General features: G+C 34.4%; 2 protein-coding genes across 8 annotated transcripts; both read left to right on the top strand.

Annotated features, from left to right (window-relative positions):
- Positions 1-43: 43 nt before the first annotated feature.
- On the top strand, positions 44-16,787 carry LOC106657988 (single-stranded DNA-binding protein 3). 7 transcript variants are annotated; one of them, XM_014379736.2, is made up of 15 exons: positions 48-179; positions 900-1,286; positions 3,170-3,242; positions 3,331-3,392; positions 3,480-3,564; positions 3,756-3,797; positions 4,024-4,110; positions 5,002-5,109; positions 5,615-5,689; positions 5,771-5,819; positions 6,400-6,429; positions 7,473-7,690; positions 7,759-7,929; positions 8,003-8,203; positions 13,701-13,805. In XM_014379736.2, exons 2-15 carry the CDS (start codon positions 1,231-1,233, stop codon positions 13,803-13,805), a joined length of 1,362 nt encoding a protein of 453 aa, XP_014235222.1. In that variant the 5' UTR covers positions 48-179; positions 900-1,230. The 7 variants fall into 7 exon arrangements, with proteins under 7 accessions (XP_014235229.1, XP_014235228.1, XP_014235222.1 ...); XM_014379740.2 differs by lacking the exon at positions 13,701-13,805 and adding an exon at positions 8,854-11,311 and having other exon boundaries at positions 50-179; XM_014379739.2 differs by lacking the exon at positions 13,701-13,805 and adding an exon at positions 8,309-8,843 and having other exon boundaries at positions 50-179.
- A 2,066-nt stretch (positions 16,788-18,853) lies between these two features.
- Positions 18,854-20,128, top strand: LOC106657779 (laminin subunit alpha-1-like). The gene is made up of 4 exons (XM_014379454.2): positions 18,854-19,306; positions 19,381-19,650; positions 19,725-19,844; positions 19,921-20,128. The coding sequence occupies exons 1-4, from the start codon at positions 18,958-18,960 to the stop codon at positions 20,049-20,051; spliced, it is 870 nt and encodes a 289-aa protein (XP_014234940.2). The 5' UTR covers positions 18,854-18,957; the 3' UTR covers positions 20,052-20,128.
- The last annotated feature ends 1,565 nt before the right edge of the window (positions 20,129-21,693 follow it).

Below are 21,693 nucleotides of genomic sequence, written 5' to 3'. Positions count from 1 at the left end.
AGAAGCCGTAACGCTCGCACACGCGCGTACACCTACAACACACACAGACTCACACAGGCGCACGGGCAGCTTGGAGCTCCATCGCGCGTCAACTCCTATTCTATATCGTGTCGCTGTGCATAACTCTCGACCAAAGTATTATAGAGCGTCAGAGCAGCAGCCTCTGACTTGGCCGTTCGGTGAGTGTGTTTATATTTCTCATATCTCGCTGCTGCCTGCGGACGCGAGTGAGTGCATACACATATCTCTAGGACGCGTGTATTTACCTGCGAATCTCTGTGTCATTGTTGATGTTTTGTTTTAAGTTGACGTTGTGCCCGGCGCAATTTAAACGGCTCGATCGAAATATTAAATGTCCCATTCATTCGGTAGACGGTACTCGGGACAGGAGTAGTGAGTAAAGTAGCTGTGAGCGACGCGCGCGCGGCGTCGTTTTTTATCGCTCGATTCGTCTGTGTATACGCAGTGTACCTACCTATAGACCAAGTCGAGCTCTCGGCTCGGCGATATGTGCAGCAGCTACGTGCGTACTTTTTACGTGCCTATAGCTTGAATGACGCCTGACCACCCACGCAGCCGAGACCGGCTACTATTCGTCAGCCTCGTCTCCTCGGAGTAATATCGACGTTGTATTTTGCATCGCTTGTGCTTCTTTAGACATCGTAGAAAGATGCGCGTGCTCTTATAGGTTAAACGCGTCGACTCGGGCACGATATACGTACGATCAGTGATGTTTTTCCTTATTCTGATGCGACATCAACAATTGCACAGTCGCGTCGTCTGCTATAATATATCGAGAGTAGATTAATTATATAGTTCATATAAATCGAGTGACGAGCTACACATCTCGACGTTGTATTATTGTCTCTTGGATTAAACTCAATCCTCTCGCTGTGTAGGTGCATACATCTAGACCAATGAGCCCGAAAAGAGTCGTAGATCCAATCAGTAATAGTACTGGGCTGCGTATGGACTATTGACGAAAAGGCCAGCCAGCTATAAGTGCAGTAATAAATACATAAGCATCGAGGCTCGAGTTCATCGATAGTAGCAGCAACAGTAGCGGCGGTGCAGCCAACGTACACACACGTACATAATATACAAAGTCGCAGGCGCGCACGAGCACGCACGCACACACGGAGCGCCGAGAAAAAGGCATTTTGACGCGGCAACGACGACGACGCCTGCCACCGCCAACGCCAACGCCGCTACACTTGTGCAGCCGGGAGCATGTACTCCAAGGGAAAGGGCTCGTCCGTGCCCTCGGATAACCAAGCGAGGGAAAAGTGAGTACCTGGCCGATTAATTAATTCGCCTTTTTCCGACCAATTCTAATGCAAGAGTGCTGCTGTCTTTTTTTTCGTCTATGCGCGCCGACACTTGCACGCTCGCGTCCGCGGCTCGACTCGCGCCTATTTTGTTTTCATTGCTTGTAAATCTGACGAAATACATGGATGATATACATTGCTCGCGGTATATCCAGTACGTGCTTTAAAATTCACCTATTTCCTGCTACGTAAAGCCTTTTATCACTGAAATTACTCAATAGGTTGGCATTTCAAAAGCCCGAACCGATGTCCTTTTCTATCGTGCCGAATCAGAGGTACATTGTTTCAGAAAATTCAAATCTTACTCCCTATTATTGCGCACATAGAAAATAAAAGCTACTAAACTAGATTCGCGAATATATAGAAGATACGTATGAATTTTCATGTGCCTAAAAATAGTCGATTCCAATACACGGGGAACTATATTATGTATTGATCATTATCGATAAGCTATACTGAAAAATTACGTAGAACGATTATGAATATAAAACTGTTGGATTTACAATTGCAAATTTCAAGGCGTATAACGTTTACAAGCGTGACATCAAAGTAAACTATCGAGACCAAATTATTGAAAATTAATATGAAAATGTCATTACTAGTTCATTTTTTTAATTATCAGCTTATATTAAAATAAATGATGGAAATTCAACTTTAATAACTCCTCAAGTGTTGTAAAATATTCGTTCAAAATTTGCTTTGCTTCAGCTTGGAAAACTAAAATGTTTGACCAAATTTTGAATATATAGAAATATTTGGGTTTCAAAGCGCACTCACACACATATATATAGATATATAAACGAAGTGAACGGCATTTATGTTCTGAGAAAAGAGAGAGAGAGCAAGACACGCGCTCCGTTAATTTTGTCGATCGAAGTGTGCCACCTCGCAACACCGCCACCGCTACCATTAGTACCGCTATACTTGTAAATTATATTCCCATAAATGTGTGCTGATTTTCAATTCTGAAAATGACTTTGTTTCACCAAAGGTCCTAATTCGATGACCTAGTTAGGGACCGAGATTTGAGTAATTAAAGGTTTCAATTAAACTTTTTTCGCGCACTTTTGTCTCACTTTGCACTACATTTTTTAAGTACAAAACATCAATTCAATTTCGTCGAGTAAATACATTTTACTCCATTGATACATTTTAAAAGTAATCTCTTATATCTTTTTACACAAACAGCTTATTTCTTTGTCGTTTTCCTTATCTCTATATTTCTCTCTATTTCACGCTCTCTTTTTTTTCAAAACTAAAAAATCTTTCAATGAGCAAAGTTCGCCGATGAAACATCCGGGAGTCTATCGATGCTGCGTTGTCGCCGCTTACGCCTTTCTCCTCGTGCTTTTATTGTTACGAGTATTTTTATGCGCCACTATATACGTATACAACATATAGAGAGAAAGAGACGGAGAGAAAAAGGAAAAAAAGAGAAAGAAATCTGCGCACACACATGCAAGTCTTACGGCAGCGGTTGCGGCCCTGTCCCCCTTCGCTTTTTCTGAACCGTCACGCCATCTTTCTCCGTCGCTCCTTCTGTCAAAATTTTTAAGCACTAAGAACAACAAAGATGAAAATTTTTCGACGGTGCTCTCAAATTCCGAATTCTAACTATTCTTAACATTCTGCATGCTCTACAATGCTTGCAGATGCAATTATTATTTTCACAATCATATATGTTTGTGATTCAATTCTTATCGGTGTATCGTTCTAACTAAGCTTTAAATCATTGAAAAAGCAATATTTTCCACGGTCTTCGCTAGAGACGTAGGATCATTTTGTGAATAATTGCAAAATTTCAATGAGAAGTTTAATCGTTTGTTTATTTTTCGTTACAGATTAGCCTTGTATGTATACGAGTACCTGTTGCACATTGGTGCGCAAAAAGCAGCACAAACTTTCTTGTCAGAGGTAAGATGATCATATCTAAGATCTCCTATAAACTATTTTCATATGAGCTTGTAATACATTTCTGCATCTCTTTCTGTTTTCTTCACAGATAAGATGGGAAAAAAATATCACATTAGGTGAACCTCCAGGTTTTTTGCATTCGTGGTGGTGGTAAGTTTATCATTTAAAATTACGTATAGATTTCGATAGTTTAATCCTACTTGAATAAGAAAATAAACAACGATTGATCTTTTGTAGCGTATTTTGGGATTTATACTGCGCAGCGCCAGAACGACGCGATTCTTGCGAACACAGTAGTGAAGCCAAAGCCTTCCACGACTATGTAAGTATCAATAAATATATATAAACTGCATATTAATCAAATTTTCTCAACAATCTCTATTAATAATGCGAGCATTTGCTTTTCGAGAAGATGCTATAAAATAAAGTCCGGTCTCATATTCATCTCGATTAAGCAATGCTTTTTTCTATCAATTTGGCCCTTCGATGTTAATTTCAATATTTATTTTCAAGGGTTTCGTCAACAGTGGCTATGGCGTTAACGGATTACCACACGTAATTACAATTTTCCGTTTTCCATATCGATTACTTTTCCATCTTTTAGTAGATGTCTTAATAACAACGTACGATTGCAAATTTGCCCATACAATAGTCTCAATATCTCTGTATTATCTTTTCCTTGCATGCCACTGTAAATATTTTTATACGTAGATCCTTATTGATAATAACATAATAATCTCTCAGATTTTCCTCTAAAAGAGTTTATGCTAATTGTTAACAGAATGCAGGACCGGCTCCATCGCCGCTTGGACAAATGCCACCGAACGATGGCATGCCCGGCGGTCCCATGCCACCTGGCTTCTTCCCTGTAAGTCTTTCCGCAATAAATATACTTTCCTATTTTTTATTCTTCTTTTCTTGTTGTCAAAGATATATCTTCGATAAACAATTTTTTAACCCCATTTATGGACTTATTTTTATAATTCAAGTGATTATGTTGTATTGTATCATTTCATTATTTAGAATTATACTTTCTGTTGATATGAAACAAATTACTTCAAATCTGGCTACATCGTGTATCGAACTCAAAATTGTTTTAATTGTCCTTTTATTAATTCACCTTCACAATTGTATACTAACCAATATCATCAATTTATTGTGGCTTATTTTTAACAAAAAAAAATCAAACTCACATTATTCATGAATTAAATTTTTTATTCGTCTTTTTTTAGAATTCCAAATCATGCTTGATCTGATTAGTTAATTTTTCATCCATATTTTACTCCATTCATATTATACTTTCTCTGTGATTTTAAATTTGCCTAACTATTATAATGTGCATTGGCGTATAAACGTTTCACTGGCATCATTCACATACATAAATAAAATCTTAACTAAACTAACGTCAAATTTTAAGACAAGAACTAAAATCAAAATTTAAAAATATGAAAACAATTGAATTCATTTCAGTTCGAGATTTGAAGGATAACTCTAAAAGACAGTTACTGGTTTATATCACTAAATGTCATTTTAATATTTCAATGAATTTTGAAAAAAAATACTCAAACCAAACTCTGAGATTGAATTTTACCCCAACATTTGGTTCAATCATACCTATACTTGAATGTGAATCATTCCCATATTAGGATTAGGATACCATGGAATAATTGAACCAATTTTCAATTAATACATCTAAATAGTTTATATGCCAGTTTATATGTCTCTTCATTGTGCGCGACTTTTTTTTTGCTTGTTCCAGAATAATTCGACAATGCGACCATCTCCGCCCACACACCCTTCTTCACAGCCATCTCCCCAGCACCCACAGCCACCCCCACCCCCGCATTCACAGATGATGTCCACACAGGTAAGCAGGCTCATTCAAAAATCCTTAATGATTAACCTCTGTAGCTATAACATTTATCATTGAATGTCAGTGACCTATCAATTTTTGCGCTTGTGATCATTTTTAATGTTTGTGTAATCTATTTTGATGTTTTATTATACTCTTTAATGATTGTGCATTTTAATGTTTACAATATTTTTCTACGTCAAGGCTTTTGTTTTTACCGTTTATTTGTTGGTTACTTTTATTTTTTATATTCAAAATTATTCCTGCAATAATTCAACAATATAATTGAAATTTAAAAAAATGCTGCATGTAACATACTTTATTTCGATTATTTTTAGGTAATGCGCCTCTTTTTAACCGTGATAAATAACAAATTTAAATTTATTAGAGAAAATTTTGCGTCAGCTTCACTTGATTTATTAAAATTGCGGTGTTTATTATACTAGATTTTGGTTTGCTTATGATTTTCAAACAGATTAAATAAATTTAATTTTAATACTATTCAAATTGTTCAATGCAGTTCATGGGTCCGAGATATCCAGCTGGACCACGACCAAACGTGAGAATGCCTCAAATGGGTAACGAATTCAATGGGGTGAGTTTTTAATTGATCGTTGTTAGCCTCATCGATTCTTATGCCTTCGAAATATTCTAAACAATATGTTTCTAATCATAGCCTCCAGGTCAACCAATGATGCCAAATAGCATGGACCCCACGAGACAAGGTAAGGTATCTCAGTTCAAGTTTTGTTTATATTGAAGTTTTATTGGCATTTAAAAAACTTTGCAAAAAAGGAGAATGGCATTATATAATTATCATAGAAGCATGCGTATCAGAAACCACACAGCAATAATTGAGTAATTAATTTGAGGAAGTGTTTTATTACATATATATTTGGATTGGATTGCTGTGATGTGGAGTGGACTGATTTGTGAAATATTTTAGTGGCAAATTTATTATCCAGTGGTACCATTAATATATACTTATACTTGGAAAAATAAGTACCACTTATAACTCTTAACTGATAATTTTTTTATTTTGATTTTTTTTATTCTGAGTAGAAACAGAAGTATTGAAATTTTTAAAAAATTTTCGAGTAGATATTAGGTAGCTTAAAAATTTACATTACTTTTTGAGGAAAGCAAATAAAATTTTTAACTCGTAATGAGCATACGTAAAAAAATAATACAATTTCGACTTCGTCTGTGCCACTGTAAAAATAACTTGAAGCTTTTTGTTATTCGCCATTGATCTGATCTTTTTGACCTACCTGCCGTACTAATGTGTGCTCTTGTGTTTCTCAGGCGAAGCTGGAGAATTTGTAGGGTGGCAAGGTAGGAAGCAACCCAACAAATTGAAACACCTTGACTTAACTTAGAAAAAGACTGGCTTTGTTTACATATTCAATTGTTTATTTTTTTCTATTTTTATTTTACTTAGTCACTAATCATTTTTTTAACATTTATTATTTGTTCATTCTCTTATACATATGGATATATGTTTCGAAAGATTTATTAAAAATTTGTTTATCTCCTCATTTCGTAAAATGCATAAGCAATTTTCAAAATGTTTTTGCGCATATTTATCAGTTATTTTTATTGTCATCAAGCATGATAGTATGATTAATTTATTACATTGCCAAACATCTCAATATTACAATTATTTAACAGACTTGAAAAATACTTTCAATTTATTTACTTGTGACTTATAAATGTGACTAATTGAACTAGACTCATGAAATTCACTAGGAAACGTTTTTCGATTGATACTAGCTTAATTTTATTAAAAAATTAAATTGATTATACTAAAATCAATATGAAAACGCCTTCCACTCCATTGTATTGGTGCACCATTACACTCAAATAAAAAACCTAAAATAACTTTCTTTTGCAACCAAATTCATTCAAAGAAGTTTTTTAGACTGCTTTGCATTTCGAGCACGTATTATAATTTTGATGTTCTAATGATTAAGGCATAGGTGATGCAGCTTCGAAATGCAAACTCACCACATGCACCTGCCTTGCACCAAATTTTCTGCACATTATCAAATGTTGTTTCACCAGCATGTGCGAAATCATGAGCTTTGCTTTTATTTATTATTCAAATGAGCAGAATAAATGATTGAATAATTAATCAACTGAACTAGTTTTAAGTAAAAGTTCATAGTAAGTTTTATCCTGCTCAACAAAAACTAGTCATTGTAAATGTTCAATTAAAACGTCATTAACCCACATAAATGGCCAACTAGACGTTCTAAATAATTTAGTTTATAGAGAGCGAATAACGCTCATTCACTTTCGCCAAAAAAACTCAAAACACAAATCACAAATTACTCTTACAGTCTTTGAATACTAACGACATTATTTTTTTACAAAAGGATCGCCGGGTATGAATCCGATGAATCCACGCATGAACCATCCGAGAGGTGGACCAGGAGGTATGCCACCAATGGGACCTGGTACTTATGGCCCAGGCATGAGAGGACCACCGCCTAATAGCAATCTTGCACCAGGTGGCCCTGGAGGCGCCGGTATGCCACCGATGAGTATGGCTGGACCTGGCGGTCGACCTCAATGGCAGCCTAATACATCGACAGTAAGTTTTAAAACACAATATATACATAATTTATTATCTGAACGATTTAATGAATTAATTTCCATCAGCCAATGAACTATTCCTCGTCGTCACCTGGAAATTATGGCGGCCCACCAGGTTCTAGCGGACCACCAGGACCGGGTACGCCAATAATGCCGAGTCCTCAAGACAGTAGCAATAGCGGTGGCGAAAATATGTACACTATGATGAAACCAGTTCCTGGAGGAAATATGCCTGGCGTGAGTACTTATTAATTTATGTCATATTTTATTAGCGGTACTGACATTAATCAAAACTCTGAAAATCTCTCAGGATTTTCCAATGAGCGGTGGTCCCGAAGGTGGGCCGATGGGTCCAATGGGTCCCAACACAATGGGACCAGTGCTTAATGGTGACGGGCTTGATGGTATGAAAAATTCCCCGGCCAACGGTGGCCCAGGTACGCCGCGAGAAGACAGCGGCAGCGGTATGGGTGATTATAATCTAGGCGGCTTCGGTGGCCCCGGCGAAAACGTGAGTTATTAAGTTTATCTGAGCACAAATCATACCTTTGTATATAATTTGCACTAGCTACAAGTATCACGATTATCAATCCTGAAAGACTGTTTGTTTTTGTAGCTTACATAGAACCACCTATTTAATAAAGTGTCTCACTATCCACTCAACATGGGAATTGAATGATCTCAATAAATGGGAAATGCTTCAATTTTTATTTTATCCAAAAATGCTTAAAAAGAATTTTATTTTTTACTCACTAACCAACTATAAATTACGACACTAGTGCAATATATAAACTTTTTGTGCTTTGACTAAGGTCCTTGTATGCAAAACTTTTTTGGAATATTAAACTTGTTTTTTTATTATTTTTTTTTTATTTCACATCAGTTAATCTAAATTTCATTTTTCGACAGATTATACAAGTTTTTTACTTGAAATTCATCATTGTCACTTTCAGCGCTTCTATTCTCATTCGCTTGTATAAAACATCTATTCCTCTCAAGATAAATATCAATTATCATTGAATAGGCTTTTTTCGTTCATTTTCCTCTATTTACTTCCTATTTTCTCTCCAACATTTTTAGTCTTTAAGATTGCTCAAGAACTGAGTTATTTTATAAGCAAAAAGTTTTTTAATCGCATTGCATGTTCTGTATTGTCGACAGTTTTTTTAAACGAAAATCGCAACCAGGACGCAACTAACCGAGGATAGCATCCGTAGAAAGCAAATAATGCAGATTCGGAGAAAACAAAACAGAAAATACGAGGGATAATCGGTCAAATATAGTTTATCTATCAATATAATTGAAAATGTCAGAATAACAGAAACTTATTGACAGAAAATCGAAAAAGCAAATGATTAATGCGCATCAATCATTATATTTTGGGTCGCATGGCGTTGAAATAATAGTATCGCATAAAATGCAATGTTGAAAGTTCGTTTGGATTCTTAATTACAAATTAAGTTTGTAGTTTTCAAAATTAAATTTTTCTTCATTAATCGCGAGCATGACTAATACAATGTTGAAATCACTCAACGTAATTTCAGCAATTCAACACCATTTGACGCCGAATACACACAAATTAATGATAAAACAGTCGAGTGATCGAATTAAAGCAGCTATCGAATGAATTCATTTTATTCTTATATTATTGTTATCGCGTTCTTTTTTAAAAGTAAGTATATTAATAAGTTTCATTGCATTTGTTGTCAGGCGCACCTATCCAATTTAAGGTTAGGTTAGTTTAAGTAGTTATACTAATTTTCAAAAATAAATCATGAAAAAAATGATTTTTTTAATTTAAAATCAAGCCATACAATTTTATCAAATAAAATAAAAAATACTCATAGAAGTCAAAAACTTCTTAGTTTTTAAAAGTTATTGATTGATTCGCAACTCGATGGTTGTATTCATTTGATTTCAAGCTCAGTTTTAGAGTGAAATAATAATTTCACACTCTATAAGCTTTAAATGTCCATTTTTTGAATTTAAATATAATATATACATTTATGATGTATATGTATTGATACATTTTTACTTAATCTTAACAAATTTTTTAATCATCGAAAAGTATTTTAATAAAAACTAAGGTGCCTGGTGAAATTTAAAAGGCTGTTTGAGTCTTCTGTGATTAGGTCTTATCAAGTAATAATTAATTTTCTTTTTTTAGGTCTTATTAGTTATATATTGACAGAGCAATCAGCTTTGATTTGCTGTCAAACATGCATATTTCAATGAATTTTCGATTTTTCGAATACTTATAGACAAAATAAAAATTATTTTGGTAACTTTCGTCGAATTTTCAATGACTGAGACTACAAGTAATTTAAAATCAAATCACACGAAGATACATGTACTTAATATAAACTGCGATATGATATAAGTTAGGTTTTTTAATTATTACTTGGTCATTATTTATTACTTCAAATGATGACGTGATGAAAATTAAATATTCGCTGTTTTATTATCAAATCATCGGTGTACATATAGGATCTATTTTTATAATACAAGGGTAGGTAGTATAAGTAGAGTACTGAACCTAAAATGCAATGACAAAATATATTATCGAACCAAGCTATAAAAATGTACGTAACGATTGATTAATGTTTGTTTTAAAAAACTGAGCTTAATAAAAGCAAAAAAAAACAAAAGTCTGTCTACCTGCAGGTGGTTATAGGTCAGTACTGGACTATGCTATGCTGCTATTAGTTTCTTTTGAATAAGTTATCCCTGAAATCATAAAAAATTGACTATTAACTAAATCGACATTGTAAATCGCAGCGGTTTTTATCATTATTTTTATTTATTTTTTTCAAGTCAAGCCAGCGACACGCCATATTATGCGCTTTTTTCTTTCTTCATTTCGCGCAATAAATAAACAAAAAACAATTTTAGTAACTTTATATAAGTATAAATGGTGCTCTTTCTTAATTGTCTGAAAAATGCTTATATTATTACTCAAATGTGGGGGTTTAATTTCTATACACGGCTTTCAAGGTTTTTTCTTGTTGAGTGTGTAGATTGCGGATGTGGAATGTATTTATTTTTGATCATTTATCACTTATATTTAATATATATCACTGATATATATTTTGTACTCTATATAAATAGATATTAATATATAAATATGAAAATTTATATATATTTAAGGAAAAAGGTATATTCGGCTTGACGCTGGTGCGTGTACATAACTTTCAAATGAGTCAATAATAAAATACTATACGTAAATTTATAGTTATTTAATTACGCGTCGGCATCATTGTATCTGCCGATTAAAATACTTATAGGTTCCAAGGTTCGTGCTTTATTTTTTAAACTCATAACATTAAAACAATGTGATTGAATGAAAAATACAACTATCTTGCCAGTCATTATCTTGCCTTTGACTTAATTCAACGGTTTAGCATCTCGTAACTTGCACTTTTTCTAACACTGACACATTATATATAATACGCGCCTTGGTACCTTTTTATCGTTACTTCTTTTTTTATAATAATTTGACTTGAGTGTTTTCACGTTGTAAATTGTACTATAATACCTGAATGAATAGGTTAATGATTTTATATGATTAACTTGCCAAGGGAAAAAATCGAGACAATAAATGTAATCCTGTTATACGAAATCTATTGAGTTTTGGTTTTTATTTATCTCATGAATCAACCCTTAAGGGGTGCTGGCTATATTCGGATTTAATACATGGCACCTGCCAGTAATCTTTTTCGTTATTACATTATGTACTTTGTCTAGTTTAAGAACAATTTCATAGGGTTTTCTTAATTTTTAAAGAATTCTAATAAGTTTAAATGAGAAAAAGTTTCTGGTAGCTGTATAAAATGTAGAAATAGCCTGTACTGACCTGTAGCACATGGATGCGTTAAAGACGACAATTATTAATGATGATTATGAAATAATAGAGTACATACAATGCGGACTGTTTGCGAAATGAAGTTTTAGAAAAATCTAGTCAACAATACATGTAATTCGTTTGAATTCAATTAAAAATGCATATTTTATCCTTTTTTTTATTATGCTTGAACATTTTAAAATTAACAAATGTTGAGGTGAGTGTATGTTTCTGCATTGTGGGATTCATATACCAACAAAGAGGAAAATGTTTAAAAGAGAGAGAGAACTTTTTTGCATAGATTTCTACAAGAGGATTTTTAACTATTCGTTTCAAATTATCAAATTTTTTGACTATTTTACTTTTTTGATGACCTGACGAAAATTATCATTCGAATGTCCATGTGTTGTGGGTCAGAGCACCCTGGTTCATCGATCATTTGTTTTCACATCCTTAATGATTCCTTCACTGATTATATTAATATTATTATAATTGTTATTACCAGTATTATTATCATTAATATTATTTTGAATTATTTAGAAGAAATACAATAATCCTCGCACACATAGCACTTGTTTTAATATACGTTTTTATTTTGTGTAATCCACACTCGGTTGAAAGCACAAGTGCCATGTTGCATATGGTGCCCAGTCAACGTTTCAGTGCTATTTATACGCATCAAGTATTTTCATCACTCAAACGGTGTTGGAATGGGTGATTTGTGTAATTAATCAAGTTTAATAATCATGCATTGTACAAAGTACAAATTAAAGCCAAGAAAGCGAGGAATTTTTTGTTACTCTTATAATTGACACATTTCTGTTTGTACATCATCTATCATTTTTTCGTTCGTAGTTCTAGACTCCTTAATTATTACTGCTTATGAATGTTTAACCAATGGACACATGTTTTCAATTAGTTTGTAGTATAAAAGCACTTTTAGCATTTATATTACTAAAAACTTATCATATATTGAAAATCATATTTTATTTTAGCGTTATAAATGAATTCAGACATACAATAAATTATAGTAAACACATTATTATTGCATATTCTTGCTTACGAAAAAACAGTTTTCATATTAACGGGACCTTACACCTCTGAAGCAGAAAAAAAATGTTTCGAAGAGTGTTTTTAATAGAATACAACAACATAGTTCACTGAAATTTTTTGCACATAATTTATTGATCTTATACCACATAAAAAAATGTTTGTTTTATTCCTTATCACCCAGTGTCATTTGCTATAATTACTCAAAAAACAAAAACTGGAGCGCACACGATAATAGACAAAACCATTAATTTTATCGTCATGAAATTTCAAGGCAATAATCTGCACGTATTACTGCTCAGAATAAACTAAAATGGAAAAACTCGGCATAATATTTTTGGAGATATAAACAATTGTCAAAAAAACGCCGCCGTTTCGATATTTTTTAACCAATGTTTTTTATTCTTGTTTATTCTTGTTTATTCTGAGCAGTAACGCGTGCAGATTGATGTCTTAAAATTTAAAAACGCTCAAATTAATGGTTTTTCTATTATCACGTGAGCTCCGTTTTTGTGTGAGTGCTTTTTTTAAATTAATTATGGCAGACGATACTAGGTGACGAGAAATAAAACAAATTTTTTTTATGTATTATAAAAGGTCAATGAAGTATGAGCAACAATTTTCATTGAGCTATGTTGTTTTATTCTAAAAAAAAAAAACTCTTCGAAAAATTTTTTTTTCCATTTTAGAGGTGTAAGGTACTCTTAAATTAAATTTGAATGTCGGAAAATTACATTACATTTTTGAACAATTTCTTTTCTGAGCCACTTTGCACATTGTGTTTTGATTCCCATAATGAAAATAATCGTGGCTGTTCATTGAAGATTATTTTTTGTACAAAAATTCATCGAGTACTGTAATGATTCAAATAATTACTTTTAATGCATTATGTCATCATCAGAATCTAGCTGGAATGTTGAAAATATCAATGATTGAATAATGAAAACACATGGAAGTAAGAAGAAATAAGCATGTTTCATACATCCCAAATTATCATTTTCATTAATTTTCAAATGAAATCAATAAAAAAAAGTTATCCCTCAACGGGATCCGGCTCGACATATGTAGGCTGCACTATAAATATATATTCATTACTACTTAATATTTCTATCCGCAGGATCAGAACGAGTCAGCTGCTATATTAAAAATCAAGGAAAGTATGCAGGAAGAAGCCAAGAGGTTTGAAAAAGATTCGGACCATCCTGACTTTTACATGCAATAAGTCATTAAATCATCAGGTGTCTCAAAATAATGATCGTGGAAAAGGAGAGTAATTGCATGTACATATAATATTACGAAATTAATGTGAATGATAAGATGTGTAATTGTGGCTCTTTGATCGAAAGTATTACATAAGAGAATCTGATTTAAAATAAGATATAACAATGAATTGATCAGGGCAGAGTTGTATACGCGCTAAATGAATTATGAAACTTTATATTAATATTGAGAAATACTTTCATACGCCTTTTTCATCGCTTGGTACATCAGAGTATTACTAACTTTTTTGTTGTTTTTTTTTTCGAGAAAAAATACAATTTTAGAAATTATTACCTAACTATTCATACCAGAATTAATTGAAACTCAATTTTTATCTCAATCCTATATTGTAGAGACTAAAGAAAATGATGACCGGGAAACAACCCAAGTAGAAACGAATTAATTTTTTGGCTATTAACTGGCCAATAAGTTTTATGTAGACCAATAAAAATTGGCAATAACCGGCTCGTTTTTGGCCAAGTAGGTATTCATTTCTACCAGGGACCCGATATATCCCGTTGCTAAGAAGTTTCTTTATAACTTTTCCACCAAAAGAATATATAACTATATAATGATATACTATGAATAAAAATAGTTAGAAAAATAGTAAGGTAGAATAGCTCTTTTGTAAGACAAGAGGATGTCCTTTGAGCTCTTCCATTTAGGAACGAGTAATTCGATGAACTTTCCTAAAGATTATTGTGTATTACTTTTTATCCTCTGGACTGCACATTGTCTTGATTTTGAATATTTAGCGTAATGCGACTATGACTTTGTTTAAAAATCCATCGATATAGATGGCGTTTGCTTTATTAATATGGCCTCGAAGAAAATTATTTAATTGTTAAATTATTTAACTTTATAAAAATAATACTGATAAGTTTATTATTACGTAATGTATGATTGTCGGGATTTATGTGATAAGGTATAAATATATGTATTACAAGAGAGAGGAAGAGAGAAAAAACTTTTTTTATCAAGGCCATGCTAATAAAACGTTTGTGGCATCGCCATTGCCATCTACTGTGATTTTTCTGATTTTTAAACAAAGCTGGTTTGTGACGAAAACAAAACAAAAATATGATGATTTGATATACTTCACAAGTTAAAGAATGAAGATTTTATTTAACTTGAAAAATCTTTTTTCAATATTGATGCATACTTGTGTGGTAAAAATGTAATAGTCAGTGCCATCATAAGACGGAATCAAACATCTTTAATAATACCGTAGTATAAACATTACAAGAAATCAATCATTTTGTTAATGATGAATCCTGGATTTTTCGAAACAAACCACCTCAAAGCTAATCGCAGTGAGAAAGTATTCGCATTATATTAATTATTATGTATATATATGTGTTCGATGATACAAGTATCGGCTAAATATTAATATAAACAAGTGAGAATAATGAGAAAATAAATATAATTGGCCAGTGTGAGCGAGATATGTATTAGAAAATTTTTTCATAAAGTAGCGTGTGAGGTGATAATTGATTATAATAGATAGTGGTATGAAAAAAGTTATTATAAATGAATAAATGTACATGTACCATTGGTTTGTTACGTCCTATAATATAAATGTGTATACATAGAGCGAAGAACAATCCCGTTAAAAATTTCCAGGATACGATTCACTTTTTTATTCGAGTCGAGACTATTTATACAAATGCAGATGAATATATAAATAGAAACATATATGTTTTATTGTATTACTTTTATAATTATATTTATGAATATATAGATTATTTATTAGTACAATGTACATCAATAATAGTTCAAAAATATAATTTTATTTTTGACCAACCATTGAAACAGGGTTGATTGATAAATCCTATTATTTATTAAAGTATCGCGTAACACATAGATTTTGTATCAAAATGGTATAATTTAACTATTAATTGCCAAAATTTATAAAAAAAGTATGTTTAATGACTTAACTGCTTACGATAGGCAATAAAATAATTATGGTATTATTTGCTATTGTGATTAGTAATTCGTTATCTACAGAGATGTGCAATTTTTCGCTCTTTAAAGTTTAAGTTTTAATTATAATTTGTATATTTCTACATTTCTCTTTAAGAAATAAACTGAAAATTGATTTTCCTATTATATATATATGTAACTGGGAATTTTCAACGGGAAACACATTCCGCATCCTATATTTTTTTTGTATTTCAATAAGTTATATAAAATATATTGTAATGAAATGAAAAAAAATTATTATTCTTAACGCACGTATTTAGAGTATTACTTTTACCGTGAATTGTTTTATAATTTCAATGAATATCGAGAGTGTAAATGCAATTTTTTGTCATTGTTATTCGCTTGTATGCAAAGCTTCATCTATAAACGATATAAATTTGAATCAAAATCTTATTGAACTTGTCGCATCGACCCTGTAAAACGAAGATTTAAAAATATATATATTTATTTATATTACAATTAAGTAGGAAGGTTTTAATATCACTCCAGATGAAGTCTATCAAAATCACACAATTGAAAAGTTGTGGTCGAATAGGCAAAGCGTATAATAATAATTTTCGAATGTTAATCAAATAAAAAACTGGTAATGCACCAATCACAGCATTGAAACGTTTTGATTTTCATTTGTCACAACTACATACACCAAGGCCTCATCGTTGTTTTCAAAGGACGACAATCAAACAATAATGTTAACTATTTTAGTTTGGAAATGAATGTGCAATAAAATCTATACTGTACAAGTGAATTTTGCCTATTTGATAATAACACAAGTAAGGAAGTAATTATGCAACTTGAAGAGTCGATAACGCAGAAAAAAAAATTCAAAAAGCAACAGAATTTACGACACAACTACGGATTCATGCATAATTATCGATATAATTGTACGTTATCTATACAAATATAGGATCAGTAGCATAAATCAATAGTTAAAAATAAATTTCATCTGTCCAATATGAAAAAAGCTCGTTTTTTATAGAAACCAACTCCAAGCTCCTTCTCATTGAATCTTTCCGCAGGTTAAACAAACGAAAATTACTAAAAGTAAAGTAATCAAAATTCAAAAATTAGAAAAAAAATTGATTTTCGCCCATCATGAAACATAATAGAGGGCGTCATTTCGTCAATATTAAATAAAGGCAGCTCAACATGCATATCCAATACTCACGCCTACAAATAGGCTCCTAAAAGAAAAAAAAACATCATCAGCGTATGTTGCTGCGACTAGGATGGAAAAAAGAGGAGCGAGCGTGCTTATCGTGCATCGTCTTAGAAAGTCTCGAAACTCCAATTCTTCGATCGTCTTGTTCTTCTCTTGTATATATGTATATGATCAGAGGCCAGCGCGCGGGTGACATTTTTTTTCTTTTACCTTGCAACGTTGTTATTATATACAATTTTTTTTCACTTCTTGTTCTTGAAAACTTGGCCAACGTGCCCGTCATCCGAGTGTCGTAACTTTTGTGTGTCAGTACACTGCAGCGATTGCGAATTGCCCGAGATATATAATCTAACGTAATGACGTGATACACAAAAAAGACCAAAGCTCGATTTTCGTCTTTTTCGTGCAGAGAAAATCTTAACATGCATTGTTTAATACAACAATCGGTTCGTTTAATGGCAATTAAACATAACTTCCAATCGTTAGATAGCTCTGTGCCTTGTGCCTCCGTCGACCCTCATCGCGAACCTCTTGTATCGTTTTGGCATCTGTATACACAAAAGGGCTGACGCACGCGAAAATTCCCTCGACGACTGCTTGTCTCCTTCACTGCATTATATATAGCTACGGGACACATCTTTATCCGAGATCGTTTCGTGTCGCCTGTAATTTGACAGATTCAATCGTTTTCTGCCATTTTTCATAGATCGATGAAAGCTGCGACACTGTAATCATGTCCGTTAAACTCAGGATTGTGGCCTAAAATCCCTCTCGATATTCTTCGCAATTGATACGCGAGACGTTGAGCGATGTATCGATGTTTTACAGTGAACTCGATCAATTTCACAGCTTTTCACACGAACTTTCGAGCAAAAAGTTGCAACGTTACAAAATGTTATGCCTTTGGCGAGAATCAATGCTCGCACAGAATGTGCCTTCCGCAATTGATTAACTGTATGTAATTGCCTATGATTTCCCTGCGGTCGCAATCGTTTGCTATTTAGGACTTGAATTGCGAATCTAATGTTTTTTTATTTAAAAGCTCTTTTCGGTGTGAACTATACTTTTGTTTCATTTTCTTAACGCAACATAAACGGTGCATAGAATTCTTCCACAAAAAAAAACATCAAACGACTCGCGTTCATGTGCACTCAAAGTACTTGTACTATTATACGAATGAGATTGACGCAATGTGTCGGCACATTGCTCGACTCAAAGCACAGCCCTTTTTTGTATTCTTCGTCAACTGCTGGCCTTAGCTACCTTTAAAAATCTCAAGAGGATAACAGCAGTTACTTTCTCTCTCTCTCTCTCCTTATTCTATCTCTAATGTTTCGGTCGCGGCTGTTTTACAAAGTAGTCTACCAACGTCATCAGGCGGGAGATGCTCCAATTTGACTCCTTTTTTCACCTTTTTTCTATTGTTTTATATCGGAATGAGCGACGTACAAATTATTTTGCGAGTGTAAATCAAGATACTCGACACGTTTTAGTGTGGTAAAGTACTTTGTATGGATGTGGTTCATCGTTTTCATCAGTTTCTGTTAATTTTCTGAAAAGAGTTGATTTTGTATTCTCATTGAGACACGCACGTGTACATTTTGAAATGCCGAAACACGCATGATTTACACACACGCACACACGTGTCGTCAGTACGTGATTTAGCAGAATATATACAAAATTGGCCGACAATTTCTTCGAAAAAACTCGACTTAAACTTAAATTTTCATTTATAACCGAGCTTATCAACTGTGGATTTTATAATGATGAAATTATTACCTTTTAGACCTCTGCACAGTTTTTGATGATTACAAATACAATAAAACAAGCGCGTAAAATTACGTCGTTCACTATTGCCACGCTCGAAAGTCTTATCTCTTGGGCACGACTTATAAATACTATATTATTTCTAAGGAAAAAACTAGTAGTCTCACCAGTAATCTGTCGATCATTGCGCTCAAAATACAAAACTATGGCCAATATTCTAGCGACTTTGTTAACTTTTGCACTAGTCCTGAACATTGCTTTATCCAGCTCTACGCCAGAAGCAGTGGAAGAAAAATGTCCCTTCAAAGGTAGATTCTATTACGACAATCGCATATGCACGTGCAGTAAGGAAACGAACGAGATCGAGTGCAAAGATCGCGTGAACGAATACAAAGATGAGCTCCAAGTGACTCAATTGCAAAGCGTCAATGTTACCTGCGAGCCCGCTTCCCTATTCGATCTCGACTGCTCGCACACGTGCGTCTGTGACGCCGAAGGATCATCGGCCCTTTGCACCTACAGCCATAAACAGTGCACAGATGAGCAAACCAAAGGTAAACTATTCATTTTACATTTGTTTTCGTTCTCTAAAACTATTTTAGCTAGTTCACCAATTTTTCACGTGCAGAATTATTAAATCAGTGCACTCCTGGAAGCATATTGAACGACGACTGCAACACTTGCGTTTGCGACGAAAGCGGCAAACCTGTCTGCACAAAATTAGATTGCGATTTGGCCTATAGCGGAAGTAGTCCAAATGGAGAAGTTATTTGCGTACCCGATACTTCGTACGTATTGCAATGCAACGATTGCGACTGTACACTTGATGGTCAAGAATCTTACTGCAACAAAATGGGATGCAGTCCCTTCTACCCGGTCTATCACGAATCTCTTACAAGTATGTCCGAATTTTCCAAGTTCTTTTTTTCATTTTTGTTCAGAAATTTTACGAGTATAATTGTTTTTGTTTAGACGTAACGACGAGCTGCGAACCAAAGAAAAAATACGAAAGTGGTTGTCAAGAATGCTACTGCGGTGATAGCGGTACCTATGCCCTTTGCGTTGGAATCGAGTGTGGTGAAAATAGCGAACGTAAGCATCAATTTTAATATTGCAAAAATAACTACCTACAACGCAAGACCAATTAATTCGACGATTTAACTTTTAGCTACGAATACCATCGAGAAATGTTTACCAGGCTCTATAGTGGCCAACGACTGCAATTCCTGCGTTTGCAACGACGACGGCAAGGCCGTGTGCACCAAGCTATCCTGTGATCTGAAATTCAATAAAGTTTAATTTTTTTTGTCAAGTCTTTAGTTATTCCACAAATTATGTATTTTTAACGATATTAAAAGTTACATTGCAATATTTAATTTGACTTGCTAGACGAATTTTATTCAACGCCAAAAAAGGATATCCTCTCTGGAGTGGAACGAAACGACGCATTACTGCGGCATTCGAGCAAAGCAATTAATGCCGCATTGTCAAAATATTGAAAGCGTCGTTGGTGCTTTTCTTTTTCGTTACTTGGCGTGATTTTATCGTTCAGCCGAGGACAAGATCGCTTAGCCTGCCAAACGTAGGTACGTATAAACGCGTTCAAATCACTTGAAAAAATTGTGACTTAGCATATCTAAGTCACGAACTCGATACGAAAAAAAAAAGAAAAGAAAAAAGAAGAAACTCATAGACACAGTTTTGCCAAAGCAGCAAACGCAATTACTCACTCGTTTCACCTACTTAATCATCGTCACCAATTAAATGCCTATGCGAATAAGACTGTAAAATTTGCCTCTCAGCCAATGGGGAACACGATATGGGCAAAAAAGCTTCGGGCCCTTTGAAAGAAAAAAAATATAAAGTCAAGCCCCAGTGACGACAACGACCTGCAAGTACAAGAGTGTCGATATGAGAGTGGGTATATATGTGTGTGTAGGTGAAAGGGAGGGAGGGAGGGAGGGAGGGGGGGAGGAGCAAGTCTATAGCAGAGTATATAAAGAAGGCAAAGATCGAGTAGCAGTGGCGGTACTCGACGAAGCGTCGATTAATGATCTCTTTCCTCTACTTTTTACGCTTGAGCTATCCATACTCGGCTGGGGCTGCTGAAAGTGCGCCTGCACCCTAACTGCGTCGACCTCGTGATTGCGGGACATTGTATCAAAGAGTGCGCGGGCCTTCCTCGTACAACACATTATGTACGTGGCTGAATAGCGGCTTCATTGAATATAATACTCGCGCGCTGCTCGCGGCTAAATCTCAAAATCGTCGCAGATGACAATTTCAACTGGTCAGAAATACGATGAATAGGTTTTATTGCAAGAGCTGGGCCGAGCCTACGAGGCAATAATCGATTTTTCAAACTGGTTCGTGGAACATTTTCAAAAAGAGCGAGAGAATATTCGTTGGCACAGGGAGAAGCCTTATCGATGCAAGAGGTTCAACGGATCGCGTCATTGGCGCGCAGCTAGCATCGGCTCTCGCGCGTCAACCGGCTGTTTTTTTGTCGGACTCGTGCTGCAGTTGCAAATTTTCATCGGCTATAGAAGCGAGTCGCGGCGATAGGAGGTAGCAGTTGGCGCTGCACGCGAGTGGCCACTCGACCAGCTAGTTATATGCACGTAATGCAGCTGCCTACGGGTCGCGCAGTCGCGCTCGGCACACTTTTGGCTCGCAGCGCACGCGACGCGCCACACGCTCCTCCCGCCTCCTTTCCTATCTATATGTATCCGTGCGAGCTTGCGAAGCTCCTCCTCCTTGGCGACTCTTGGCCGAATCTGCTGCGAGCGCACGAGCTTCGTGCCTATATTGCAATGACTACTGCTGATACGTCGATGCTTTGCATTCGATTTTTATACATGTATATATTGACGATAATCGATATCACGTACATCGTTATTCCTAAAGTCGGACCCGATTTTTGACTTGATCCAAATCGCTT

The sequence above is a fragment of the Trichogramma pretiosum genome, unplaced genomic scaffold (genome assembly GCF_000599845.2).
Source record: "Trichogramma pretiosum strain Unisexual culture from Peru unplaced genomic scaffold, Tpre_2.0 scaffold6, whole genome shotgun sequence".
In the NCBI taxonomy this organism is placed as follows: Eukaryota; Metazoa; Arthropoda; class Insecta; order Hymenoptera; family Trichogrammatidae; genus Trichogramma; species Trichogramma pretiosum.
This window is presented reverse-complemented; position numbering and strand designations above follow the sequence as displayed.

What these genes read in the sequence shown, in the direction of transcription:
- LOC106657988 (XM_014379736.2), top strand. Translation starts at nt 1,231, where the DNA reads ATGTACTCCAAGGGAAAGGGCTCGTCCGTGCCCTCGGATAACCAAGCG. An exon ending in TGCCACCTGGCTTCTTCCCT is followed by an intron (nt 4,111 to 5,001) that starts GTAAGTCTTTCC and finishes TGCTTGTTCCAG; the next exon opens with AATAATTCGACAATGCGACC. An exon ending in CATGGACCCCACGAGACAAG is followed by an intron (nt 5,820 to 6,399) that starts GTAAGGTATCTC and finishes TGTGTTTCTCAG; the next exon opens with GCGAAGCTGGAGAATTTGTA.
- LOC106657779 (XM_014379454.2), top strand. Translation starts at nt 18,958, where the DNA reads ATGGCCAATATTCTAGCGACTTTGTTAACTTTTGCACTAGTCCTGAAC. An exon ending in CTATCACGAATCTCTTACAA is followed by an intron (nt 19,651 to 19,724) that starts GTATGTCCGAAT and finishes GTTTTTGTTTAG; the next exon opens with ACGTAACGACGAGCTGCGAA. An exon ending in GTGTGGTGAAAATAGCGAAC is followed by an intron (nt 19,845 to 19,920) that starts GTAAGCATCAAT and finishes TTTAACTTTTAG; the next exon opens with CTACGAATACCATCGAGAAA.